This window comes from Hylobates moloch, unplaced genomic scaffold, assembly GCF_009828535.3.
Source record: "Hylobates moloch isolate HMO894 unplaced genomic scaffold, HMol_V3 SCAFFOLD_11, whole genome shotgun sequence".
Taxonomy (NCBI): Eukaryota; Metazoa; Chordata; class Mammalia; order Primates; family Hylobatidae; genus Hylobates; species Hylobates moloch.
Genome location: NW_026652286.1, coordinates 35,734,114 through 35,760,473, shown reverse-complemented (window position 1 = coordinate 35,760,473; position 26,360 = coordinate 35,734,114). Strand labels below are relative to the sequence as shown.

The window sequence follows — 26,360 nt, the reverse complement described above, 5'->3', positions numbered from 1 at the left end:
AAATGCTCTGAGGAAAGAAATTGTATTATGTAAGAGTTGGTGGTTATTATGTTCTTTAAAAAAAGTCTATATTTTGACTTCTATATATGACTTCTAACCATTTTGCTAAAGTAATAACCAGGAAACAAATCATTTTGTGAAATTATATTTTATGATCAAATTGCTTGTAAATGCATACTATGTTGGTATAATATACTGTATATTACATTTTTAAAATATGAATGACAAATGTAAAAAAATTTAATAAGCACTCAGACATAATACAAAAGAAAGAGACACAGTAGTTTCTTCCCCAACAAGTTAATAATCTTATTGAGAAAAATATGTCTATAGAGAATAAAGGCAGTCACAAAACATCGTGTAAACAAATACAGTATTTTTAACCAGCCTGCTTAAGAATTAGGTATTTATAACTGATGACCTTAGTTGCATTGAAAATAAATTGTTTTTTTAAATGTAAAGTATTTTTAATCTGCTGCTTTCATGTACAATTTATAAAATGACTCCAAAAATTAATGATGTGGACTTTCAGAAAAACTTAAAATTTTACCTACTAATCTTCTCATTTTACACAAAGGAAAATTGCTTATTGCTTTAATAAAAGTATTAACAACTATTCACAGACTACAGAAGGGCCTGTCAAAAACCAAAAAGTTCAACATTTTGATATCAGCGGTCAAAACGTCAGTTACGCAGTTTCTTTGGAATTAGATCACTCACTTACTTGGCAAGTTTGAGAGGAATAGAGATTCTAGGAAAAAATCCTTAGCTTTAAAATAGTTTCAGAGCATACATTTATAAGTGGTACTTTGTTCTCCTGATTTGCAGCGTAATTTATGGCTATAACTAATTTTCCCTTCAATTATTCAAAAATTTTAAAACCTCTACTAAAATTATGTTTCTCTCTGCTGCTTTTAAGAAGAACTCAGCAGTGTCTTGCTTTCCCATGTTTTTAAGTCAAGCAGAATTATTTTTGAAAGAGTACTTTTTATTAAATTGCTTTCATTATAGGCCATCCATTTACCTGCTGAAACAATGAGAATAGTGCTGGAACGCTGCTATAATGATTTGCGTCTTCTCAGTGTCTCCAGTAAAACCCTGAAAGCTGAAGGATTTTTTAGAAGTAACAAGGTATGTCATTTACTTTTTCATTACTATTTTCTATGCTGGTAATAGTAAATGAAATTAGGTTCAATATTATAAGCCTGGCCTCCGCAGCTGTTCAACATCTGTCTGGAACTTAATTTAAAATTCTCAACCCAATAATTACCTTCCTTTGTAGTCAGGTCAGGTCAGGCTCCTTTCTGTCCTGTGAATCAGTCCCACTAGTTCTCCTCTTTGCCTTTGTTCATGTGCACTCCCGGAGTGTTCTTCCTCCTCTCCCTGCATTTTTTTTTTTTTTTTTTTTCAGTCTCCGGATTAGTCCTACCTCTTCGGTGAAGACTTCATAACCATTTCTGCCCACAGTGATTATGTCCCCTGGATTTTGTTTATTCTTGAGCTTGTCCCATAAAGCAGTGCTTCATGGTGAGGGTCAGAGGCATACCTGGTATAGAGAAAATTATAATCTTGAGTTCACCCAACATTATTCCTTTTGCCTACTCATTTTTCTCTGTTGGAAATGAGAAAGTTCATGTTAATCCTCTTCTTTTGTCTTGCGATTATTATGTGTTTCATCATTTATCATTTTTCATATGTGTTTTTATCACTCTAGTCTCATCCATCTTAGTACAGTCGAGTCTTTTATCTCATTTAACTTTTTTAGTATTTTATTAATACTAATATGTAATTTTTATTCACCTACACTTCTAAAACTTCTGTGTGGTGGGGGAGGGGATGTATGTATATGTGTGTGTGTATATGTAAAACATTAAAATTTCTAATCCCCTTCAATACATTACTTTAGGGTAAGAAGTGCAGTAGGGATCTAACTTTTCTTTTTCCTTAAATGGTTAGCGTACTGGTTTCAATTTGTAACATTTACTGAATAGGATAATGATAGTGTTATCCTTTTATGCAAAACCCAACATGCTATTTATAATTGCCAAATTTATGCCAAATACGAATTTCATTTTAAAAAAAGATGTATTATGGAAAATTTCAAACGTAAACAAAAGTAGAGAAAATAGGGAAAATAGAGTGAATCCCCACACATCACCATCACTCAGCTCCACAGTGATCATCTCTTGTTTCATCTGTAATTTAACCACCTACTTCCCCCAGGTTATTTGATAAACTTCCTCAGGATCATATCATTTCATCTATAGATAATATGAACATATAGATCTAAATGAAGAGAACTCTTTTAAAAAAATGACAATTGCATTATGTACCTAAGAAGTACCTTAATATCAGTCGATATCTAGTCAGTGTTCAAATTTCTCTGATTATCTTAGAAAATTTTTTTCTGTAAATTTTCCTGTGTCTTTTTTGTTTGCTTCCTTGCAGTTTATTTGTTACAAAGCCAAGTCATTTGCACATTAAATTTTTCCATGATCTGGATTTTGGTGTTATATTCACAAGGTGTCTTTACACGTGTTCCGGTTCTGTAATTCAGGCTAAACTTGGATTTCCTAAAGGTGAAAGATTTCTACAATCTAAAAAAAACCAGAGTATTAATTTCCTAAAGAGAAGGATATATAAGACAACAACTTTCTGAAATTGGACAACCCAATAAACAAGATGTTTGTGTGTATGTGTATGTCCATGCCCTCTATCTTAGTGTAGTTTTATGGCTAGTTACAAAGACATATGAGCCTAATATTTATTTTATTCAGTCTCCAAAACAATACAGTGTCCTTCAGAAACTTTATCATCACACGTTATAACATAACTGTGTATTGTCTTGTATTGATGCAATATAATGATGATGATGAATGAGCATGTCACTAAAATTAATATATAATAAAACTCTGACTTACTATGTAGGTGTTTGTTGAAAGCTCCGAGACTTTGGATTACCAGATGGCCTTTGCAGACTCCCATTTATGGAAACTTCTGGATCGGCATGCAAATACAATCAGATTATTTGTTTTGCTACCTGAACAATCCCCAGGATCTTATTCCAAAAGGACAGCATACCAGAAAGCTGGAGGCGATTCTGGTAATGTGGATGATGATTGTGAAAGAGTCAAAGGACCTGTAGGAAGCCTAAAGTCTGTGGAGGCTATTCTAGAAGAAAGCACTGAAAAACTCAAAAGCTTGTCACTGCAGCAACAGCAGGATGGAGATAATGGGGACAGCAGCAAAAGTACTGAGACAAGTGACTTTGAAAACATCGAATCACCTCTCAATGAGAGGGACTCTTCAGCATCAGTGGATAATAGAGAACTTGAACAGCATATTCAGACTTCTGATCCAGAAAATTTTCAGTCTGAAGAGCGATCAGACTCAGATGTGAATAATGACAGGAGTACAAGTTCAGTGGACAGTGATATTCTTAGCTCCAGTCATAGCAGTGATACTTTGTGCAATGCAGACAATGCTCAGATCCCTTTGGCTAATGGACTTGACTCTCACAGTATCACAAGTAGTAGAAGAACGAAAGCAAATGAAGGGAAAAAAGAAACATGGGATACAGCAGAAGAAGATTCTGGAACTGATAGTGAATATGATGAGAGTGGCAAGAGTAGGGGAGAAATGCAGTACATGTATTTCAAAGCTGAACCCTATGCTGCAGATGAAGGTTCTGGGGAAGGACATAAATGTATGTACTTCAAAAGAAAAACGGTCCTTGAAACAGCATCAGTTTTTCTCTCAGTTTATTTAAATTTTCAGTTAAGCGTTAGGTACTTAGTTCTAAGATCATTTGTAACTTTCTGGATTATAAGATTATTGACTTTGATTTTCGATGCAGTTATAATGAACACTGTTCTTAGACCTGTGCAGTAAATTAGATGGTAATTATATCAGAACTCTGAGATAAGAAGTAAAAAAAAAAATAGTATTCAATGTTAGGAAAGAATTATGATATAATTACTAAGTAAAAAATTAGGGAATATATTAAAAAGTAAATAATTTTTTTTTTTTTTGAGACGGAGTCTCGCTCTGTCGCCCAGGCTGGAGTTCAGTGGCGCAATCTCGGCTCACTGCAAGCTCCGCCTCCCGGGTTCACGCCATTCTCCTGCCTCAGCCTCTCCGAGTAGCTGGGACTACAGGCGCCCGCCACCACGCCCGGCTAATTTTTTTATATTTTTAGTAGAGACGGGGTTTCACCGTGGTCTCGATCGCCTGACCTCGTGATCCGCCCACCTCGGCCTCCCAAAGTGCTGGGATTACAAGCGTGAGCCACCGCGCCCGGCCCAGTAAATAATATTTTTTAAAAGCTGAGGCACTTTAGAAAATCTGATATTCAATGCCCAGGAAAATGTTTTATTTCTACATGCTCTTCCCTCACTCCCATTTCCAATGCAAACAATTCCCTTGCTATACCCCCTTAAAAAGTCCTTAATTAATTGGGAAAGTCAGAGAAAGAAAAAGCGCTCTTAAAATTTTTTTTGTTACTTTGAAGTAACTCCAAAGCAAGGAGTTACTAGAAATTCCAATGCATAATCTCAGAAAGATGGAAAAGATCTGAGAGTTTGGGCGTTTGGCATAAGCAGTAACAACAAAAACATTCCAGCATAGTATGAGACTTAAAATAAAAGAACCTTTATAAAACCGTAGACTAAGGCCAGCCAAATAATTAGCAAGGCAACCAGGTTTAAGATACAAAATCTTTCTAAGTGTAAAAGAGAAGTAGCTGGAAAAGTAAGTACTTTGCATTAGTTCTAGCAAAGCAAATATTAATATTACTCGTTATATTTTTATATTTTAGTTTTCAAAATGTTTATTTGTTCTCACTTAAAGCTTCTCCAAACTTTGTAAAGCAAACATTAGTATCCTTATTTGACAGGCAAGAAAGCTGAAGCTCATAGAGGATGAATGACTTGTCCAAAAGTGCATATATAGCTAGTAAATGGGACCATTACTAGAATTGAAGGCATCTAATTGTTCCTTTTACCTTTGGAAGGGAGCCCCGCTCTTTATCCATCCAAGTAACATTTTCTAAATCCATACTAGATGCCAGGCCCTACGTAACTGTTAGAAGTAGAGACAACTGAGATGCAGCCTTATGCTTCATCTCATGGGGAGGAGGTGCACAGTCACCCACTCTAAAAGTTAAGTGCTATGATGCTTGTAGTCTCAAAATTCTATCTGCTAAAAGGAAGTAGTAGAAATTATGAAATAATACAAGTATTTAAATTTGTGTTTTTAACTAGTTGGGTTAAATAACACCGGAATCATACAACATTCATACATATATCTTGCAGAAACTCAAGTATGAAAACGTGAATTGGCAGAACAAAATAGAGGGAAATCGTATTGTAATAATGCTTTAAATTTCTGTGGAGCATTTACCTCATAAGGCTCATTAGCTTACATTACTTCATTAGTTCTCTTAACAGCTGTGTGAAATTGATATTGTTAGACTGTTTTCACTGATGACGAAACTGGTCAAACAGATTAAATAATTTGCCTGCGGTCACATAGCTAGTCACTCACACTGCCAGGATGAGACTCAGATATCATAAGCCACCACCCCATAGCTGCTACCACTGTTCTTTCCTTGCATCTTAGTAAAGGAAAAATAGTAGTAACTACTCTGCTTTTTTACCATACTCAACCTATCAAGGACATTAGAAAAATTAAAAGTAGTTCCTCCTTAGTAAAAGATTGGAAATTTCTTTTTATTATTATTATTGTTATACTTTAAGTTTTAGGGTACATATGCACAATGTGCAGGTTTGTTACATATGTATCCATGTGCCATGTTGGTGTGCTGCACCCATTAACTCGTCATTTAGCATTAGGTATATCTCCTAATGCTGTCCCTCCCCCCTCCCCCCTCCCCCCACCCCACAACAGTCCCCGGAGTGTGATGTTCCCCTTACTGTGTCCATGTGTTCTCATTGTTCAGTTCCCACCGATGAGTGAGAACATGCGGTCTTTGGCTTTTTGTCCTTGCGATAGTTTACTGAGAATGATGGTTTCCAGCTTCATCCATGTCCCTACAAAGGACATGAACTCATCATTTTTTATGGCTGCATAGTATTCCATGGTGTATATGTGCCACATTTTCTTAATCCAGTCTATCATTGTTGGACATTTGGGTTGGTTCCAAGTCTTTGCTATTGTGAATAGTGCCTCAATAAACATACGTGTGCATGTGACTTTATAGCAGCATGATTTATAGTCCTTTGGGTATATACTCAGTAATGGGATGGCTGGGTCAAATGGTATTTCTAGTTCTAGATCCCTGAGGAATTGCCACACTGACTTCCACAATGGCTGAACTAGTTTACAGTCCCACCAACAGTGTAAAAGTGTTCCTGTTTCTCCACATCCTCTCCAGCACCTGTTGTTTCCTGACTTTTTAATGATCACCATTCTAACTGGTATGAGATTGTATCTCATTGTGGTTATGATTTGCATTTCTCTGATGGCCAGTGATGACGAGCATTTTTTCATGTGTTTTTTGGCTGCATAAATGTCTTCTTTTGAGGAGTGTCTGTTCATGTCCTTTGCCCACTTTTTGATGGGGTTGTTTGTTTTTTTCTTGTAAATTTGTTTGAGTTCATCGTCGATTCTGGATATTAGCCCTTTGTCAGATGAGTAGGTTGTGAAAATTTTCTCCCATTTTGTAGGTCGCCTGTTCACTCTGATGGTATTTTCTTTTGCTGTGCAGAAGCTCTTTAATTAAATCCCATTTGTCAATTTTGGCTTTTGTTGCCATTGCTTTTGATGTTTTAGACATGAAGTCCTTGCCCATGCCTATGTCCTGAATGATATTGCCTAGGTTTTCTTCTAGGGTTTTTATGGTTTTAGGTCTAACATGTAAGTTTTTAATCCATCTTGAATTAATTTTTGTATAAGGTGTAAGGAAGGGATCCAGTTTCAGCTTTCTACATGTGGCTAGCCAGTTTTCCCAGCACCATTTATTAAATAGGGAATCCTTTTCCCATTTCTTGTTTTTGTCAGTTTTCTCAAAGATCAGATAGTTGTAGATATGCGGCATTATTTCTGAGGGCTCTGTTCTGTTCCATTGATCTATGTCTCTGTTGTGGTACCAGTACCATGCTGTTTTGGTTACTGTAGCCTTGTAGTATAGTTTGAAGTCAGGTAGCATGATGCCTCCAGCTTTGTTCTTTTGGCTTAGGATTGACTTGGTGATGTGGGCTCTTTTTTGATTCCATATGAACTTTAAAGTAGTTTTTTCCAATTCTGTGAAGAAAGTCGTTGGTAGCTTGATGGGGATGGCATTGAATCTATAAATTACCTTGGGCAGTATGGCCATTTTCACGATATTGATTCTTCCAACCCATGAGCATGGAATGTTCTTCCATTTGTTTGTATCCTCTTTTATTTCATTGAGCAGTGGTTTGTAGTTCTTGAAGAGGTCCTTCACATCCCTTGTAAGTTGGATTCCTAGGTATTTTATTCTCTTTGAAGCAATTGTGAATGGGAGTTCACTCACGATTTGGCTCTCTGTTTATCTGTGATTGGTGTACAAGAATGCTTGTGATTTTTGTACATTGATTTTGTATCCTGAGATGTTGCTGAAGTTGCTTATCAGCTTAAGGAGATTTTGGGCTGAGACAATGGGGTTTTCTAGATACACAATCATATCATCTGCAAACAGGGACAATTTGACTTCCTCTTTTCCTATTTTAATACCCTTTATTTCCTTCTCCTGCCTGATTGCCCTGGCCAGAACTTCCAACACTATGTTGAATAGGAGTGGTGAGAGAGGGCATCCCTGTCTTGTGCCAGTTTTCAAAGGGAATGCTTCCAGTTTTTGCCCATTCGGTATGGTATTGGCTGTGGGTTTGTCATAGATAGCTCTTATTATTTTGAGATACATCCCATCAATACCTAATTTATTGAGAGTTTTTAGCATGAAGCGTTGTTGAATTTTGTCAAAGGCCTTTTCTGCATCTCTTGAGATAATCATGTGGTTTTTGTCTTTGGTTCTGTTTATATGCTGGATTACATTTATTGATTTGCGTATGTTGAACCAGCCTTGCATCCCAGGGATGAAGCCCACTTGATCATGGTGGATAAGCTTTTTGATGTGCTGCTGGATTCAGTTTGCCAGTATTTTATTGAGGATTTTTGCATCAATGTTCATCAAGGATATTGGTCTGAAATTCTCTTTTTTGGTTGTGTCTCTGCCAGGCTTTGGTATCAGGATGATGCTGGCCTCATAAAATGAGTTAGGGAGGATTCCCTCTTTTTCTATTGATTGGAATAGTTTCAGAAGGAATGGTACCAATTCCTCCTTGTACCTCTGGTAGAATTCAGCTGTGAATCCATCAGGTCCTGGACTCTTTTTGGTTGGTAAGCTATTGATTATTGCCACAATTTCAGAACCTGTTATTGGTCTATTCAGAGATTCAACTTCTTCCTGGTTTAGTCTTGGGAGGGTGTATTTGTCCAGAAATTTATCCATTTCTTCTAGATTTTCTAGTTTATTTGCATAGAGGTGTTTGTAGTATTCTCTGATGGTAGATTGTATTTCTGTGGGATCAGTGGTGATATCCCCTTTATCATTTTTTATTGCATCTATTTGATTCTTCTCTCTTTTCTTCTTTATTAGTCTTGCTAGCGGCCTATCAATTTTGTTGATCTTTTCAAAAAACCAGCTCCTGGATTCATTAATTTTTTAAAGGGTTTTTTGTGTCTCTATTTCCTTCAGTTCTGCTCTGATTTTAGTTATTTCTAGCCTTCTGCTAGGTTTTGAATGTGTTTGCTCTTGCCTTTCTAGTTCTTTTAATTGTGATGTTAGGGTGTCAATTTTGGATCTTTCCTGCTTTCTCTTGTGGGCATTTAGTGCTATAAATTTCCCTCTACCCACTGCTTTGAATGTGTCCCAGAGATTCTGGTATGTTGTGTCTTTGTTCTCATTGGTTTCAAAGAACATCTTTATTTCTGCCTTCATTTCATTATGTACCCAGTAGTCATTCAGGAGCAGGTTGTTCAGTTTCCATGTAGTTGAGCGGTTTTGAGTGAGTTTCTTAATCCTGAGTTCTAGTTTGCACTATGATCTGAGAGACAGTTTGTTATAATTTGTTTTTTTACATTTGCTGAGGAGAGCTTTACTTCCAACTATGTGGTCAATTTTGGAATAGGTGTGGTGTGGTGCTGAAAAAAATGTATATTCTCTTGATTTGGGGTGGAGAGTTCTGTAGATGTCTATTAGGTCCACTTGGTGCAGAGCTGAGTTCAATTCCTGGGTATCCTTGTTAACTTTCTGTCTCGTTGATCTGTCTAATGTTGACAGTGGGGTGTTAAACTCTCCCATTATTATTGTGTGGGAGTTTAAGTCTCTTTGTAGGTCACTCAGGACTTGCTTTATGAATCTGGGTGCTCCTGTGTTGGGTGCATATACATTTAGGATAGTTAGTTCCTCTTGTTGAATTGATCCCTTTACCATTATGTAATGGCCTTCTTTGTCTCTTTTGATCTTTGTTGGTTTAAAGTCTATTTTATCAGAGACTAGGATTGCAACCCTTGCCTTTTTTTGTTTTCCATTTGCTTGGTAGATCTTCCTCCATCCCTTTATTTTGAGTCTGTGTGTGTCTCTGCACGTGAGATGGGTTTCCTGAATACAGCACACTGATGGGTCTTGACTCCTTATCCAATTTGCCAGTCTGTGTCTTTTAATTGGAGCATTTAGTCCATTTACATTTAAAGTTAATATTGTTATATGTGAATTTGATCCTGTCATTATGATGTTAGTTGGTTATGTTGCTCGTTAGTTGATGCAGTTTCTTCCTAGCCTCGATGGTCTTTACAATTTGGCATGTTTTTGCAGTGGCTGGTACCGGTTGTTCCTTTCCATGTTTAGTGCTTCCTTCAGGAGCTCTTTTAGGGCAGGCCTGGTGGTGACAAAATCACTCAGCATTTGCTTGTCTGTAAACTATTTTATTTCTCCTTCACTTGTGAAGCTTAGTTTGGCTGGATATGAAATTCTGAGTTGAAAATTCTATTCTTTAAGAATGTTGAATATTGGCACCCACTCTCTTCTGGCTTGTAGAGTTTCTGCGGAGAGATCAGCTGTTAGTCTGATAGGCTTTCCTTTGTGGGTAACTCGACCTTTCTCTCTGGCCACCCTTAACATTTTTTCCTTCATTTCAACTTTGGTGAATCTGACAATTAATGTGTCTTGGAGTTGCTCTTCTCGAGGAGTATCTTTGTGGCGTTCTCTGTATTTCCTGAATCTGAATGTTGGCCTGCCTTGCTAGATTGGGGACGTTCTCCTGGATAATATCTTGCAGAGTGTTTTCCAACTTGATTCCATTCTCCCCGTCACTTTCAGGTACACCAATCAGACGTAGGTTTGGTCGTTTCACATAGTCCCAAATTTCTTGGAGTCTTTATTCGTTTCTTTTTATTCTTTTTTCCCTAAACTTCCCTTCTCGCTTCATTTCATTCATTTCATCTTCCATCGCTGATACCCTTTCTTACAGTTGATCGCATCGGCTACTGAGGCTTCTGCAATCTTCACGTAGTTCTCGAAAATTGGCTTTCAGCTCCATCAGCTCCTTTAAGCCCTTCTCTGCATTGGTTATCTTAGTTATACATTCATCTATTTTTTTTTTCAAAGTTTTTAACTTCTTTGCCATTGGTTTGAATTTCCTCCTGTAGCTCAGAGTAGTTTGATCATCTGAAGCCTTCTTCTCTCAACTCGTCATAGTCATTCTCTGTCCAACTTTGTTCCGTTGCTGGTGAGGAACTGTGTTCCTTTGGAGGAGGAGAGGTGCTCTGCTTTTTTAGAGTTTCCAGTTTTTCTGCTCTGTTTTCTCCCCATCTTTGTAGGTTTTTCTACTTTTGGTCTTTGATGATGGTGATGTACAGATGGGTTTTTGGTGTGGGTGTCCTTTCTGTTTGTTAGTTTTCCTTCTAACAGACAGGACCCTCAGCTGCAGGTCTGTTGGAGTTTGCTAGGGGTCCACTCCAGACCCTGTTTTGCTGGGTGTCAGCAGCGGTGGCTGCAGAACAGCGGATTTTCGTGAGACCGCAAATTCAGCTGTCTGATCGTTCCTCTGGAGGTTTTGTCTCAGAGGAGTACCTGGCCGAGTGAGGTGTCAGTCTGTCCCTACTGGGGGGTGTCTCCCAGTTAGGCTGCTCGGGGATCAGGGACCCACTTTAGGAGACAGTCTGCCCGTTCTCAGATCTCCAACTGTGTGCTGGGAGAACCACTACTCTCTTCAAAGCTGTCAGACAGGGACATTTAAGTCTGCAGAGGTTCCTGCTGTCTTTTTGTTTGTCTGTGCCCTGCCCCCAGAGGTGGAGCCTACAGAGGCAGGCAGACCTCCTTGAGCTGTGGTGGGCCCCACCCAGTTGGAGCTTCCTGGCTGCTTTGTTTACCTAAGCAAGCCTGGGCAATGGCGGGCGCCCCTCCCCCAGCCTCGCTGCCGCCTTGCAGTTTGATCTCAGACTGCTGTGCTAGCAATCAGCGAGACTCCGTGGGCGTAGGACCCTCCGAGCCAGGTGTAGGACACAATCTCTTGGTGTGCCGTTTTCCAAGCCCGTTGGAAAAGCGCAGTATTAGGGTGGGAGTGACCCGATTTTCCAGGTGCCATCTGTTACCCCTTTCTTTGACTAGGAAAGGGAACTCCCTGACCCCTTGCGCTTCCCGAGTGAGGCAATGCCTCACCCTGCTTCGGCTGGCACACGGTGCGCTGCACTGACTCTCCTGCACCCACTATTTGGCACTCCCTAGTGAGATGAACCTGGTACCTCAGATGGAAATGCAGAAATCACCGGTCTTCTGTGTCGCTCACGCTGGGAGCTGTAGACCGGAGCTGTTCCTATTCGGCCATCTTGGCTCCACCCTCAGAAATTTCTTTTAATTGGTTCATTTTAGAATGATGTGCTAAAAATTTGACTGGATGATGGTCTCAACCGTAGGAAAAATTCGATGGGAATACTTAGAATTATAGTTTGAAAAGTCTCATTTTCATCCTAGAATAGTTAATAAAATCTTTTAAATGGAGAATGTTGACCATATTTGGAAATTCATACTAGGCTAATTTACTAGTGTTCATTGAAATAGTAAACATGGTGAAGAAGAGAAACCATTCACTACAACTTATGTATTTGGACTTTTAGAAGCCACAGAAAAGGTCTTGTTTGAAAAGAAAATATGACCCTGGAAAATGTCTTCTCGTGTAGAAAACTGGTTTGGAGATAGGGGAGTAGGGATAGCAGCTGGCAACCAGGTTTTTCTTGAGTCTGTACTAAGACTGATTCATTGCAGCTCCTCAGTCATCTGAAAGAAGGTCCCTGGGAAAACATGTGGATGATGAGTAATAATACACATTCTTCAGAGTGATAAAATGGCAAGGAAGAACAGATAGACAATGAATTTGATATTTAAAGAATGATGCACTATGCACAGTATAGGCAGTTCACTCAGGCAGTAATCAAACTATACTTAAAATGATGGTCCTTAAGGCAGTTATAATCCAAGAGTTGTTTCAGAGAATAATTAGAGATCATTCTCTGAGAACACTGTCCTGGTAGGACTAGTTATAGTTCATAGGCACTTGGGTATAATCAAGAAAGCCAAGATAAATAAAGATGGTAGTGCATTTGCACTGAAGTTTCTCTGTACAATTTTGGTTACCGCTTCACTTAAGAAATATGTAAGGGTCAGTTACAGTGCATCACACCTGTAGTCCCTGCACTTTGGGAGGCCGTGAGAGGACTGCTTGAACCCAGGAGTTAGAGACCACCCTGAGCAACACAGTAAGGCCCTGTCTCTACAAAAAAAGTTTTTTTAATTAGCCAACGTGGTCATGTGCATGTAGTTCTAGCTACTTAGGAGGCTGAGGTGGAAGGATCACTTGAGCCCAGAGGAGAGAGGCTGCAGTGAGCTATGATCGTACCACTGCACTCCAGCCTGGGCAACAGAGCGAGACCCTGTCTCAAAAAAAAAAAAAAGAAAAGAAAAGGAAAAAGAATAAAAGAAGAAATACATAAGAGAAAGGACCGAAAAGGAAAATCTTAAATATATTTTAAGGTTGTTCTGTGAAGACATAGACTCTTCAGTCTGAAGAGGTAGATAGGAAAAATGGTACAATAGTAATCTCTAAAACTACAAAGTAATTATAGCCAATAAATTAACACTCTTTGCCAAAGCTATGCTAAACATTTTACATGTATTGACCCCAGAACATAACTTTGAGGTTTCAATACTATTACCTGTATTTTATAGTAAAGGCAATTGAAGTACAGAAAAGTTAAAAAGTCAGAGTCACAAATCTAATATATGAAGAGGAGCCAGGAATTCATTCAGGCCAGGCCATCAAATTCCAGAACCAGTTGGTCATAATCACCATATTAAACTATATCAGTAACCAATAAACATTTTTGTCTTCCTATGACACAGCACTACTAGAGGTTAGGAAAGAAACCAAAATGGCAATAAAAGCTTGTATTTGAGTAATGCTTTAGAAAAGACTTTTACTACATTTGTCACAACAATGTTATATGTTATGATCACATGGGAAAACAGGCTGAGGGAGATTGGATGACCTGCTTACAGCCATTTATCGGAGTAAAGTGACAAAACTGAAATCTAGCCATAGGCTTCCATTTCTAATCAAGTAATTTTTGCATTACACCCTTCTGTTAAGAAATTTAGTACCTTGTTGGATAGCATGGACAGAGGCTTATTTGCCATAAGCTGTATTATTGACATAGAAGGGCACTCCTTAAAGCTTAAAAAGTGACATTTTAAACAAATTAAGAGAAATACTGCCTCAAAACTCAAAAGGTAGATAGTAAATAAAGCTCATCACCCTCTTCATATTTTCTTCTAGTTTGTACTTGTCACAATTTCTATTAATGAGCCTATATTTTATAGCCAGGAAAACAATGAACATTAATTTATTTGACAAGTCATCTGAGAAAAATTCAACCCAAGTGTTGATATGACATGGGAATGTTGGTTTACCAGGAGTTTTTTAAGGCCTCGTCCTTTACCTTCCATGTAGCTTTAGCAGAAAAACCAGACCTAACATGGAGGGAGGCTTAGAGCCAGGGAGGTCCAGTGGCCTGAGGCAGCAAGGCAGCACTGCCTTATTAACTGAGAGTCTGGTTTCTGCTTTCTACTACAATATGAAGACCAAAGTCAATAGAAGCATTCCAGATGTGTCCTCATGAGTGGCTTATAAAATTAGGGACAAAAGATTAAAATAAGCATTAGGGAAAAATGAAGCTCATCAAAGATAATCCTATTACAATACCAAGAGAGCTTAAATTTAAGCCGGGAAGAGGTAAGAGTTTCTGATCCATTTAAATACAGTTCCTGTTAATTACAGCCCAACCACATGATAAATCAGACATCTTAGTATGCCAATCGTGACATTTTTTTCTAGTGAAAATCTGAAAGTTAAATAATATTACTAACAGTTTTTGAGGCAATCACGCTGTATTATTTGGCACTGTGCTGAAAGCATGATAAATGAATTACCTCACTGAAGTCACATTGCAACACTCAGGTGGGCACTATTATCATCTCCATTTTTCTAGTGAGGAAATGGAGGTACAGAGGCTGGCGCCGTGTCCCATATAGTAAGTAAGCAGAAGAGGTGGGATTGGAACCACCAGAGCTTACACTATTACTGTGTAGAGCTAGAAGTGTATATATTTTAAAAGAATTCCTAGAAGCTTGTTTTTGAGTTTGGCAGCCTAAACAAAGAAACAAGCACTTAAATAGCTCAGAACATTTTAAGCTGTCAGATAAAACCTATCAGAAACTCTGTGTCCATGGTTTTTGTCCATTCAGTGTGGTATATTAGCTAAAGTCTAACTGAAAAGGGGTACTCTTTCCTGCATACAGTGTAATAAAAAGTATATGATCTGTTTTATTTATACTCAGAGGTTTCTTTTACATTTTTGTTCCTGTTTTGTTTTTTTTTGTGCTTAGGGTTGATGGTGCATGTTGATAAAAGAATTACTCTGGCAGCTTTCAAACAACATTTAGAGCCCTTTGTTGGAGTTTTGTCCTCTCACTTCAAGGTCTTTCGAGTGTATGCCAGCAATCAAGAGTTTGAGAGCGTCCGGCTGAATGAGACACTTTCATCATTTTCTGATGACAATAAGGTTGATTAAAATAATCTTTGAGTAGTTAGAGTCTATTTTAAATGATAGATTTGAGAACAGCTTTTACTACTTCCAAGTAAGGTGAAGTAGATAAACTGGAAGGATTTTTTTTTTTAATGATTAATGGTAATTTGGGGGGTTTTTTGTTGTTATTTTTCTTCACTCATCTAACATTTGTGAAATGTTAGCTGTGTGTCAGTTACTATTCTAGGTGCTGGGGATTCAGAGGTAAAAGATATACCTGTTCTCAGAGAGCCTATAATCTAGAGAATTTTGGAAAGTTTAAAAATGGGATGAGAATGGGTTGTTTATTCTGCTGAGGCAGCATGTCTAAAAAAATGTTTTTAACTTATAGATTACAATTAGGCTGGGGAGAGCACTTAAAAAAGGAGAATACAGAGTTAAAGTATACCAGCTTTTGGTCAATGAACAAGAGGTAAGTAATACATTTAAGAACAATATAAGGTTACTTTTTACAGTTACTAAAAACATACAATATAGAGATTTTATTCATAGTCATTTTATTTCTCTGAAGCAAAGGTCAGCAAATTTTTTCTGGGCCTTGTAGTTTAGCAGGCCATACTGCCTCTGTTGCAGTTACTCACTTCTGCTATTCTAGCACAAGGAGCCATAGACAATAATAAACCAATAAGATGGCTATGTCTCAACATTTTATTTACAAATGTAGGCAGCAGTGAACTTGGCCCTCAGACCACTGTTTGTCATCCCTGTGCTCTGAAGTGTTGCTACAAATGCTGAAATGAGACAAAATTTTCCTGCTTTTAAAAGGAAAAGAAATTTTTGTGTGTGTGTGCTTGCTTTCTGGAAACAATGATACAATGCTACAGGTGAATAGCAGTTGAAAGTCATTTTAGTATGTAACAAGCATTTATATAATGTCTGCTGTGTGCTTTAGGTGCTTGCAAATATTAACTCATTTAATCATCAATTAACTAAGATACAAGCACTATTTCTTATTCTATAGATGAAGAAACTGAGGCACAGAGAAGTTAAGTATCTTGGTCAAGGTCACTGCTTGTAAACGGTGTGGGTGAATAATCTAAACAGGCCGTGTTTTTTAAGGAGTAATCAATAAAATATTTTAGTCCTGTGGTATACTAGCCTTACCACAAATACCCAAAAGAATAAGGCAAAGATCATATTTTCAGAATGTTATAGCATCCTATTGTTATAACATTCTGTTATAACATGTTATAGCATTCTGTTATAACATGTTATAGCATTCTGTTATAACATGTTATAGCATTCTGTTATAACATGTTATAGCATCCTGTTGAAGAACTAGACAAATGTGAAAACCATAAATTTATCATAAAGGGCCTTTATTCATATAAGATATTTTATCTGGCACCTGTTATTTATCTTAATGTGACCGATTACAGTCATTTTGACTTACATATTTAATCTGAGTTTGTGGAAACTGTCTCTTTTGAGACAATTGGTTAATGTATTTGGAGAATTAGTATACATTTCCCTCATTTTAGTCCATAAAAGTGGTTCTTTTTGCTTTCAAAATTATAACTGTTATAAGAAGGAAAATACAAATGTGTTATCCTATTTAACCTTTACAATGACTCAGTGAGGAAGATACTGTTTCCAATTTACAGAACTGAGACACAGAGATTTTTAAGTAAACTTGCTCAAGATAGCTGAGCTCATAAATAGTGGAGCTAAGGTTTCAAAAAAGGAAGTTAGACTCCGAAACTCAGGCCCTTAATTGCAAATAAAATGTTTTGGTAATTTTTATTTTAATGTGTTAATATTAATGTACTTAATATGTAATTCAAGCTCTGATTGTTTATGTTTGTATTTCTAGCCATGCAAGTTTCTGCTAGATGCTGTGTTTGCTAAAGGAATGACTGTACGGCAATCAAAAGAGGAATTAATTCCTCAGCTCAGGGAGCAATGTGGTTTAGAGCTCAGTATTGAAAGGTAAAGTAAAATTAATGTCATCAGCGATTTGAAGAAAGACTATGTGATCAGTTGAAATGGACTGGTATGATTTTCTAAAACTAGGAGAATTAAAATTTCCTGTACTATTCAGAATTTTAGTACGACAGATTAGTTTAATAGGACTAAGCAAGAGTATTAAAATTTTGTTTGGATTTCCTATGCAGGATTCTAAATTTGAATTACTGGGAACATTTCTTTATTTCCCCAGATTTTAACAACTCATTATTTGACTTTTGTATTTGAACATAGTTCATTTTTCTTTGGTGTCAGATTAGTGTCAGTCTTTAAATTGAGAGTTTCAAATTATAGTCGTTTTAAATGTCTTATCACACTTGTAGGTTTCGTCTAAGGAAAAAAACATGGAAGAATCCTGGCACTGTCTTTTTGGATTATCATATTTATGAAGAAGATATTAATATTTCCAGCAACTGGGAAGTTTTCCTTGAAGTTCTTGATGGTATTTTCAATATTTTGGGGGGGAAGTATCAGAAATACTCTAGAACTAATAGAAGCCTATAGTTTTTAATCAAATAATGAGTTAAGAGGAATCTAATATACATTATTGTGTTTTGTGTTATATTAAGCATAACGATATCCTTATTGTGGATTGATGTGATTCCTACCACGTCTTATCCCTGGGAGTTTTATTTTCTTCCCCTGTGTCCTAGTGTAACTGCTTAAGTTGTTTTTGAAAGAATAATCAGTGTCTTTCATCCTTCTGCTATCTTTCTCTGGTTCCCATTTGCCTTTTAAGTATTATTTTTTTGAATGTTGAGAATATTAATTCCCGCTTACAAGGAAATTACAAAGTTAGATTTTTAATACATTTTAAGAAAACTCTGCTAATATTTTCTTAGCCACGTTTGTTCTTTAGTTTCTTTTTTACTATTATGGCTTATTTTGTATTGAAGACATGATACTGATAATTTATCAGAGACTCAAGAACAATGACTATTCGTGTCCTAAGCCAGGTGGCTTAAAGAATAGAAGGGTATTGTCTCACAATCTGAGATCAGGCTATCAACAGGGTTGGTTCCTTCTGAGTGCTGTGGGGGAGAATCTGTTCCATACTCTCTCCTAGTTTCTGTGGTTTTTGGCCATCATTGGCAACCCTGGCTTGTAGATGCATCACCCCAGTCTCTGCCTTCATCTTCATGTGGTGTTCTTTCTGTGGGCTTGTCTGTCTGTATTGTTTTCCCCTTTTTCATAAACCACTAGTCCTGTTGGATTAGGGCCCACCCTGAAGACCTTATTTTACTTTGAGTATCACTGTAAAGACCATATTTCCAAATAAGGTCACATTCTGAGGTACTAGGGATTAGGATTTCAACATGTCTTTTCGTGGGGGGCACAATTCAACCCATAACAGTGACCTTGAGGAGGTCCAAGTAGCAGACCTATTTGTCACACCTCCCAGTTTTCGTTGTCAACATTGGCACATTTAAAGTATTGGTGTTTGGAGGGAGGCTTATAGGAGGAAAGTTGGCTTTTAGAAGATCACATCAAGGTAAACAACTAGTTCTATATTCTTTCTTTGCTGTTGCTTAGGAAAATTTTAATTTTCCTTCTGTAGAAAGTAAAATATCAATTCTGGATATTTTGTTACAAGATTATACTAGTTTTTAGAGAGCTCAATAATACTAACACCTCATGTATTTCAGGCTGTTTCAGGTCTAATTCAACCATAAATTTAAATGGTTGAAATACTGGTTAATTGACAAGTTAAGTTGGGAGGTAAGGAACAACTAGGATACCGTCTACTATGATGTGTAGGCAAGTGCTCCAGATTGTGATTTCTTTGAGTATCTGGGGTCTTAGGGAAAATCACTGTGCCTGGGTAAGTCAGGAAGAGATCATAAATGACAAAGAAGTCACCCTTGTAAGGATTCAGTATGTATTAGCAGAGATGGATTCATCTGAAAATGGTACTAGATGGTGGGTGCCTGCATCAGTATTAATTCAGTATATTTTCACATCAAGATAGTTGAGTAAGAAATGTCATGTGATTAAATCCAAGAGATATTTATTGACCTGTAATTTGCCAGACACTGCTAATCCCTTGTGCTACAAAAATGAGTAAGAACCACTTATTGGTGCACACAGTCTGTGGAAGAAACAGAACTGCAAACCTGTCATTCTAAAATAATAGATACTAAGGGACTGAATCAGTAGAAGTTCTTCTTCTGTACACCAGAGAAAAGTGACAATTGAGTTGATGCTTGAAAAGTGACATAATGGAAAAGTGACAATTTTGAAGAATCACTAAATTGAGGAGTAAATGGAAAGAGAAGGATTAATAATAGCTTGAGTGAAGAAAGAGGATAAAGTGAAGTTGATTTGATTATGATTTTAGATAGGGGTAGTAGCCAATAGAGAAACAAAGATTGGAGAGCCAGAGAAGAGAGTAATTGGTAATGCAGTGTTCAACAGGAGTCAGGAGGGAGTGGAATTAGGAGTACTGGTTTGAAGAAGAGAGGAATTATCTTCTGAGACTGGAGAGAAGAGAGTAAATATTTCATTCTCAAAAACTCCTTGGGATAATTGGGTTTTTTCTTGTGCCCACTTTTTAAGAGTAACACTTGAAGTAAATCTTTTTGTTTAGTAAGGCACTAAGGGAAAAGTCAAATTTTGAACCTTCAGAGGAAATAGAATGATGACCTAATCTTACATATTCTTAGGGGTAGAGAAGATGAAGTCCATGTCACAGCTTGCAGTTTTGTCAAGACGGTGGAAGCCTTCAGAGATGAAGTTGGATCCCTTCCAGGAGGTTGTATTGGAAAGCAGTAGTGTTGATGAATTGCGAGAGAAGGTAAGTTCATTTTAAACAAAACATGTATCTTATGTTGTATATGTATATCATAATATTTATAAAATATATATAAACAATACATTTTTCCTGTGTTGCGTAAGAGAAAACCTAGGAAGTAGTACCAAACGCTGGTGCAGCAACCTTTCTTTTTGGTTTCTGTCACACCTTGTGGCACACTCTGGTTGTTCAGGCTCCTGATTCTTTGAAAAATTACTTTGGCTTCTGGCCATTCACAAGTGGAACCTCACTTTCTATTACTTGGACCAATTTTGTCCTAAGTAGTTAGAATTAGTTAGAAGTTACTAGAGTGAATTGCTGTATGTCTAAAAAAACCAAATGAAGTCGAATTGTGTAGAGAATCCAGATGAAGGTCTGTTTTGCATTTTAAGATGGGATATCTAAGGATCTCTGGGGAAAGGGTGAATTAGTCAATCCGTGGTACTAGCACAATGAGCATTTTGAAAAAGATTTATTTCCATACTTCATACTAAACACAAAAATAAATTCTAAATGTACATAGAATATATATACATTTTATATACTTTTTATATAAAAAAAGTAAATGTACTAGGTGAAAATATGTAAAATATTAAATACTAAAAATATTTTCATATTCCTGGAGAAAGATATTTGTAAGCATAATACCAGAAGCCAAAAAAAGAAACTATAGACCACATAAAAACCTATCCTCTGCACAGCCAAAGAAAAAGGTATTTAAAAAGCAACTCATAAACAAAGCGAAAAGACAATAAACTAGGAGGAAATTATTTGAAGCAGTTATTAAACATGCTGTCCATAATTTATAAGGAGCTACTACCTTAATAAGAAAAAGATGGAACAAATCTAATTTTAAGAAAGACAGCATGAATAGGCAATTTATAGAAAAAGAAATACAAATTAAAGAATAACGTTATTTTTCACTCTTAAATTGGTGAAGATTTAGCAAATCAAAAAATACCTAGAGTTCTCAAGGTTTAGGGGATACAGACAATATATACCTTTGATAAGTGTATAAATTGATATGATTTTTTTCAAGTTCAGTTGGCATCGTTTGTCAGTATTTCGGATTTGCAATTAAACATCTGGGAATTCGATCTGTAGAAGTATTTGCAGGTTGGGTGCCATGGGTCACTCCTGTAATCCCAGCACTTTGGGAGGTCGAGGCAGGCAGATCGCTTGAGTTCAGGAGTTCGAGACCAGTCTGGCCAACGTGGTGAAACCCTGTGTCTACTAAAAATACAAAAATTAGCCAAGCGTGGTGGCGCATGCCTGTAATTTTAGCTACTCAGGAGGCTGAAGCTGGAGAACTGCTTGAACCCAGGAGGTGGAGGTTGCAGTGAGCCGAGATTGCACCACTGCACTCCAGTCTGGGTGATGGAGTGAGACTCTGTCTCAAGAAAAAAGAATTTATTTATTTATGTATTTATTTTTGAGATGGAGTTTCACTCTTGTTGCCCTGGCTGGAATGCAATAGCGCGATCTTGGCTCACTGCAGCCTCCGCCTCCCAGGTTCAAGTGATTCTCCTGGTTCAGCCTCCCTAGTAACTGGGACTACAAGCACATGCCACCACGCCCAGCTAATTCTTTGTATTTTAAGTTGAGATGGGGTTTCACCATGTGCAAGGATATTCATGGAAGTATACAGTAGAGCTTTGTAACTTGGAAAAACTGAAAACAGTCTCAGTGTCCATCAACAGGAGATAAAATGTATATTGTTCAGTTGTTGAAGAGAATGTGGTCACTTTGGATCCTATTCCTCTAGGAACAGAATTATTATATAGAGATATTAATCTAATTTTACATGTTTTAGAAATGTGTAGGTGTAGTTTGTGTATGCATAGGAAAAGGTCTGGAAGGAATATACTAACTTGGTATTTCTGGGACATGGTATTTGCAGGGTGGCCGCTTTCTGCTTTTTCTAATTTTTTTATATCAAACATTTTTTAAACCGAGGTATTTCTGTTTGTGGGTAAAAGGGAAATAACTTTTCTAAGCAAGTTTATTTGTTAAATGAACTCAAATAAAATGTTTTATTTTACAGCTTAGTGAAATCAGTGGGATTCCTTTGGATGATATTGAATTTGCTAAGGTAAAGCCCTGAGAATGTTTGCATCTGTGTATTGTGCATGATAAACACAGCTAGTGGCATGATTTATTCATTCATTCTTTTTCTTTTTAGGGTAGAGGAACATTTCCCTGTGATATTTCTGTCCTTGACATTCATCAAGATTTAGACTGGAATCCCAAAGTTTCTACCCTGAATGTCTGGCCTCTTTATATCTGTGATGATGGTGCGGTCATATTTTATAGGTAACATTCACAATGTTTTTGTTGCTGTTAGTAATACATTTTTGGTGTGCATAAATATCTTATTTTCCAGAAATATCTTTATTGTTTTTATGATATGGAGTGGCACTAACCAGTAGAAATACAGTGACAGCCAAACATGATTATAATTTGAAGTTTTCTAGTAGCCACATTAAAAACAATAAAAAGAAACAGGTGAAATTAATTTAAAAAATATTTTAAATCCAGTATATCCAAAATATGATCATTACAACATGTCATCAGTATAAAAAATCATTTATATTTTGCATTTTTTTATTGTACTGAGTCTTAGAAATATTGTATGTCTGTTATATTTCCAGCACATCTCAATAGGAACCAGGCATATTTCCAAGCTCAGTAGCCACATGTGGCTAATGGCTGTTGTATTGGACAGCACAGATGTAGAGGAAAAAGAATAGTCATTGGAGCCTCACAGATCTGGATTCAAAACTAGCTTTCTGATTTACCTAGCTCCTCATCTATAAAATTGCAACAATGATGTCTACCTTGCAGGATTTTATGAGAATTACAGCTATCGCATGTAAAATAACTGGCACAGTGCCTATTATAGATGTTCAATAATGATAGCTGTTACTACTGCTAATAACATGGAAGTTATTCTCTGCCACTTTCAGAAGTAAGCAATGTGTTCCTGTGATAAACACCTTGGAAATCTGGGACATCTCAGTATATAAAACAATATTACTTCACCAGTAACAGATTGCATTATCTTGCTGAGGAGCATCATAGCATTCAAGCATACATTAATAGAGGTGGAGGGCTCTACTGGACTAATATGTGATTAATATTTTATATGTAGGGATAAAACAGAAGAATTAATGGAATTGACAGATGAGCAAAGAAATGAATTGATGAAAAAAGAAAGCAGTCGACTGCAGAAGACTGGATATCGTGTAACATACTCACCTCGTAAAGAGAAAGCACTAAAAATATATCTGGATGGAGCACCAAATAAAGATCTGACTCAAGACTGACTCTGATAGTGTAGCATTTTCCCTGGGGGAGTTTTGGTTTTAATTAGATGGTTCACTACCACTGGGTAGTGCCATTTTGGCCAGACATGGTTGGGGTAACCCAGTGACACCAGCACTGATTGGACTGCCCTACACCAATCAGAAGCTCAGTGCCCAATGGGCCACTGTTTTGACTCGGAATCATGTTGTGCACTATAGTCAAATGTACTGTAAAGTGAAAAGGGATGTGCAAAACAATAAAAACAAAAAACAAAAAAAGCAAACCTTCTATTAGAAAAGGGGACAGGGGAATGAGTAAACTTCTTTTATTGCGGACAAATGTGCACATAGCCGCTAGTGAAACTAGCCTCAAACAGGATGCTCATAGCTTAATAATAAAAGCTGTGCAAAGGCCATGAATGAATGAATTTTCTGTTTATTTCACTGATACACACATTACCTCATTGACAATTCAGAAGTAAATCCAACGTGTGTTGACTCTTGGAAAGCAGCAAAAACAGGAGCTGAAGAAAAGAAATTCTTAGAACCAGCCGTAACACAGTAAGGAATTGTGAAGTTGTGTTTTTGTTTCATTTTTTGCAGATTATTAAGAACATTATTCTGGAACATCAAAACGTTTCCCTTAGACCGATCCCAGCAGGTGGCAGCTCAAATTGCTGCAGTGTTGTAATTATAACTGATTGTACTTAAGTTATGGATGTAGAGAATATGTTTCATTCATTTATTCAGCATGTAAATAAAATTGATCTTGTTGAGTTATCATAATTGCAGTTCAACTATCTGCCATGGTTATTCTTTTCACGTATCATTCATTCTGTACATTTGTGTACATTGAAAAGTACAGCAATCTATGTAAATGTAATCCTCAGTGAGGTTCCTCAGTGCTAGGTCCCATAGGATTGTCGTTGCCCTTGTTAATGAGGTTTCTCTGTTCAGCAGCTTCAATTTTTTTCTCTTTGTACATCTAGTTTTGAAGATTTACTTCAAGTTTGAATCTTCTAGAATGCTTGTAAGTCCTGTTTTAATTTTTAGAGCCAATTTGTAGTTACATGTAGTTTAACTTTTGGGAAACGTCTTAACATTGTTCTGAATAAACTTGCTAGTGAGGTCAGGTCATGGTACAGACTGATGCAGTCAACATGATTTCATTGCAGAGTTTATTAGTATGAGCAAGTTTTTGCTTTGCTAAATAAAAGTAAATGAACACAATTCTACATAAATTTTGAAATACCATCCAATTTATAAAAATCAATAAAAAAGGTTTTGGTAAAACTTTTTCATGCCAGATGCTGTTTACAACAATGAACATGCCAATAAAACATTTGTTCATTCTGTTGTGTTATTTTAGTCATTAAACTTCTGTGGATGAAGAATCTGGGTTAAGAATAGATTTGTCATCTTTAAATATAACATTTTGTAATGTGTATTGGATATCTCATTTCTATGATAAAGGTATATTTACAGTAAAGTTCTCATAAGAGAAATGAAAAGATGTGTTAATATCTAACTTTGGGGAACCCTGTCAGTATTTCAGATCCGATTTTTACCCTTTTTTTCTTATAAGAAAGATAAAATTAGAAAATACTGTTAGCAAATGTGGCTCTGCCATTTGAATATAATCACCGAGAATTCCATAATGTCTTAAAAGTCTCCTGGAATCCACAATGAAAAAAAAAAGTCTTTTCTAAGGTATTTTTCTGGCTAATTTTTATTTCAAGAAAGCTATAGCATTTAGCTAAATTTGACTGAAGTAATGTTCTGAGTTTGCATTAGTGGGATTGGTGATGTTCTCAGAAGAAAATTGGAAACACTTGTGATGAATTGTCTTTCAGATCACAGATTTTCTGATGTAAGAGGACAGCTATTTGGTTCTGATACAGGCCTGCTTACTTGGGATATAGGGTTAGTAAATGGGGTTTCTGCTTTAAAGGACTGACTTGCTATCGCACAGAAGAGGCAGACTTGTAAACAAAATGGGCTTTGGAGTTTGGTCTGATTGGGGTTGGTTTAGTATTCCTATGAGCGTAAATGGTAAAATTCTTCTGATACCCACTCTTTAGACTGTGCCTTCTGCTCTGTTCTTTGTTTTGTGTTTAACTGCTGCTTCTACTTGCAGGTGTATTACAGATACAAATAAGAGTAAAGAAAATATATTTCATTATAGAAAAGAAAATATTAAAAGCTTCTTGCTTTTCAGTGCCTGATAGAGTGAAAACACAATGTTGCACTTTAATAATTTCAATAAAAGCTAATCTGTGTCAGCCTCCCTCTGCTTCAGAGAATCAGGTGAGCATCCATAACCTAACAGGCAGAGCCCTAGCGATATGGATCAAGTTCCCTGAGCCCGGGGGCAGTGGAGCCTCATGATCTCTTATCTTTTGAGGCTGAGGCAGGTCACATGCAACAAGTTGTGACCCTGCTGCCCACAAGTCATGCAAAGATTTTGAAGAGCTTTTACCTTGGGGCAGATGAACTTGTGTCAACCATGCACACCCTTGAGAACCAAGTACCTGTGTTTCTAAGGCGGGCACTCAAGGTGAGGGGTGCATTCTGGCCAAAGAAACAAAAGCTGTGGTTTCAGGACCATGCCATGTGTAGCTGGTCTGTACGGGATGTGTATGTAAGGAAGAGCAATCATGATAGATAAAAACTGTGTGAAGCAGCCCTCACACTAGAGTGTTTGGTCATCTCTTACAATGTAAGGGAAGGTACTTTAAAATTCTGGGAAGATGCGATGAACCCATGTCCCAGTCAGGAAATAATCCAGTGAAATAAGCATTGGTTGCCAGGCCACAGTTAGGAATTGTATTGTGATACATCTAGAGGCCAAGAGAGCAGGAGAGAGCTACCAACTTACACTGTGGTTTAAGCTAAATGACCGCACAGCATCATAGCATTGCAGTGTTGTTACTAAATCTGGAAGTGACCTGTGAATGTATGGAATATAATAAAATCTTTTATTCTGGTTCATTTGCTAGTACTTCCTTTTTGATCGGATACTGTAGTTCTTCCTCTGGATTTTATTTTGTTCAGCGTCAAGGCCCTAATTTTGCACATGTAGTCTAAACCACAGTACGTGGACTAGAGGATACTCTGAA

The 26,360-nt window shown here is 37.0% G+C and overlaps 1 protein-coding gene across 3 annotated transcripts in view; it reads left to right on the top strand.

Annotated features, from left to right (window-relative positions):
* USP47 (ubiquitin specific peptidase 47) overlaps nucleotides 1-26,232 on the top strand; it is a 124,215-nt gene extending 97,983 nt beyond the window's left edge. For all 3 annotated transcript variants that reach the window (XM_032166601.2, XM_032166599.2, XM_032166598.2), the window contains 10 exons: nucleotides 1,012-1,131; nucleotides 2,929-3,706; nucleotides 14,981-15,156; nucleotides 15,512-15,592; nucleotides 16,994-17,109; nucleotides 17,469-17,587; nucleotides 19,809-19,939; nucleotides 21,981-22,028; nucleotides 22,119-22,249; nucleotides 23,088-26,232. In XM_032166601.2, coding sequence (XP_032022492.1) covers nucleotides 1,012-1,131; nucleotides 2,929-3,706; nucleotides 14,981-15,156; nucleotides 15,512-15,592; nucleotides 16,994-17,109; nucleotides 17,469-17,587; nucleotides 19,809-19,939; nucleotides 21,981-22,028; nucleotides 22,119-22,249; nucleotides 23,088-23,262 — 1,875 coding nt within the window. In that variant the 3' untranslated portion in view covers nucleotides 23,263-26,232. The remainder of the gene's footprint in view (nucleotides 1-1,011; nucleotides 1,132-2,928; nucleotides 3,707-14,980; nucleotides 15,157-15,511; nucleotides 15,593-16,993; nucleotides 17,110-17,468; nucleotides 17,588-19,808; nucleotides 19,940-21,980; nucleotides 22,029-22,118; nucleotides 22,250-23,087) is intronic.
* The last annotated feature ends 128 nt before the right edge of the window (nucleotides 26,233-26,360 follow it).